General features: G+C 69.2%; 1 protein-coding gene across 1 annotated transcript in view; it reads right to left on the reverse strand.

Moving 5' to 3' along the window:
* Window positions 1-205, reverse strand: part of KCNQ3 (potassium voltage-gated channel subfamily Q member 3) — a 191,228-nt gene extending 191,023 nt beyond the window's left edge. The window contains exon 1 of the mRNA XM_039715482.1: window positions 5-205. Coding sequence (XP_039571416.1) covers window positions 5-63 — 59 coding nt within the window. The 5' untranslated portion in view covers window positions 64-205. The remainder of the gene's footprint in view (window positions 1-4) is intronic.
* Between the last annotated feature and the right edge of the window lie 217 nt (window positions 206-422).

The following is a 422-nucleotide window of genomic DNA, read 5'->3' on the forward strand; positions in this document are numbered from 1 at the left end:
CGCCGCCGCCGCCCCGCCGGCCGCGCTACCGCCCGCCGCGCCGCGCCGCGCCTTCAGCCCCATGGTCAGCGGCGGGCCCCGGAGGCGAGCTGCAGATCGGCGGCGACAGCCCCGGGAGCCCCAGGGCCATGATCCGAGCTCCCCGTCCCTCCCCCCAAAAATGACTTCTCTGTATATTTAGATATATATATTCATCTGTGAATGTATGTGTAAGCAGCGCTGGGCAGGGGAGGCGGTCACATCCCCGTCAGGTCCCCCCCGCCGGCGGGCAGCGGGCGGGCAGGAGCGCGGCGCGCACCTGGGCCGGCGCGAGGGAGGGGAAGCATCGCGGAGTTTATTTACCAGCCCGATCTTCCTCCTCCTCCTCCTCCTCCCAGCTCCTGCCTCCCCCCAGCCCTCACGTTAGGGAGTGGCCCATTGTA

Source organism: Passer montanus, unplaced genomic scaffold (genome assembly GCF_014805655.1).
Source record: "Passer montanus isolate IOZ18808 unplaced genomic scaffold, ASM1480565v1 scaffold33, whole genome shotgun sequence".
NCBI lineage: Eukaryota > Metazoa > Chordata > Aves > Passeriformes > Passeridae > Passer > Passer montanus.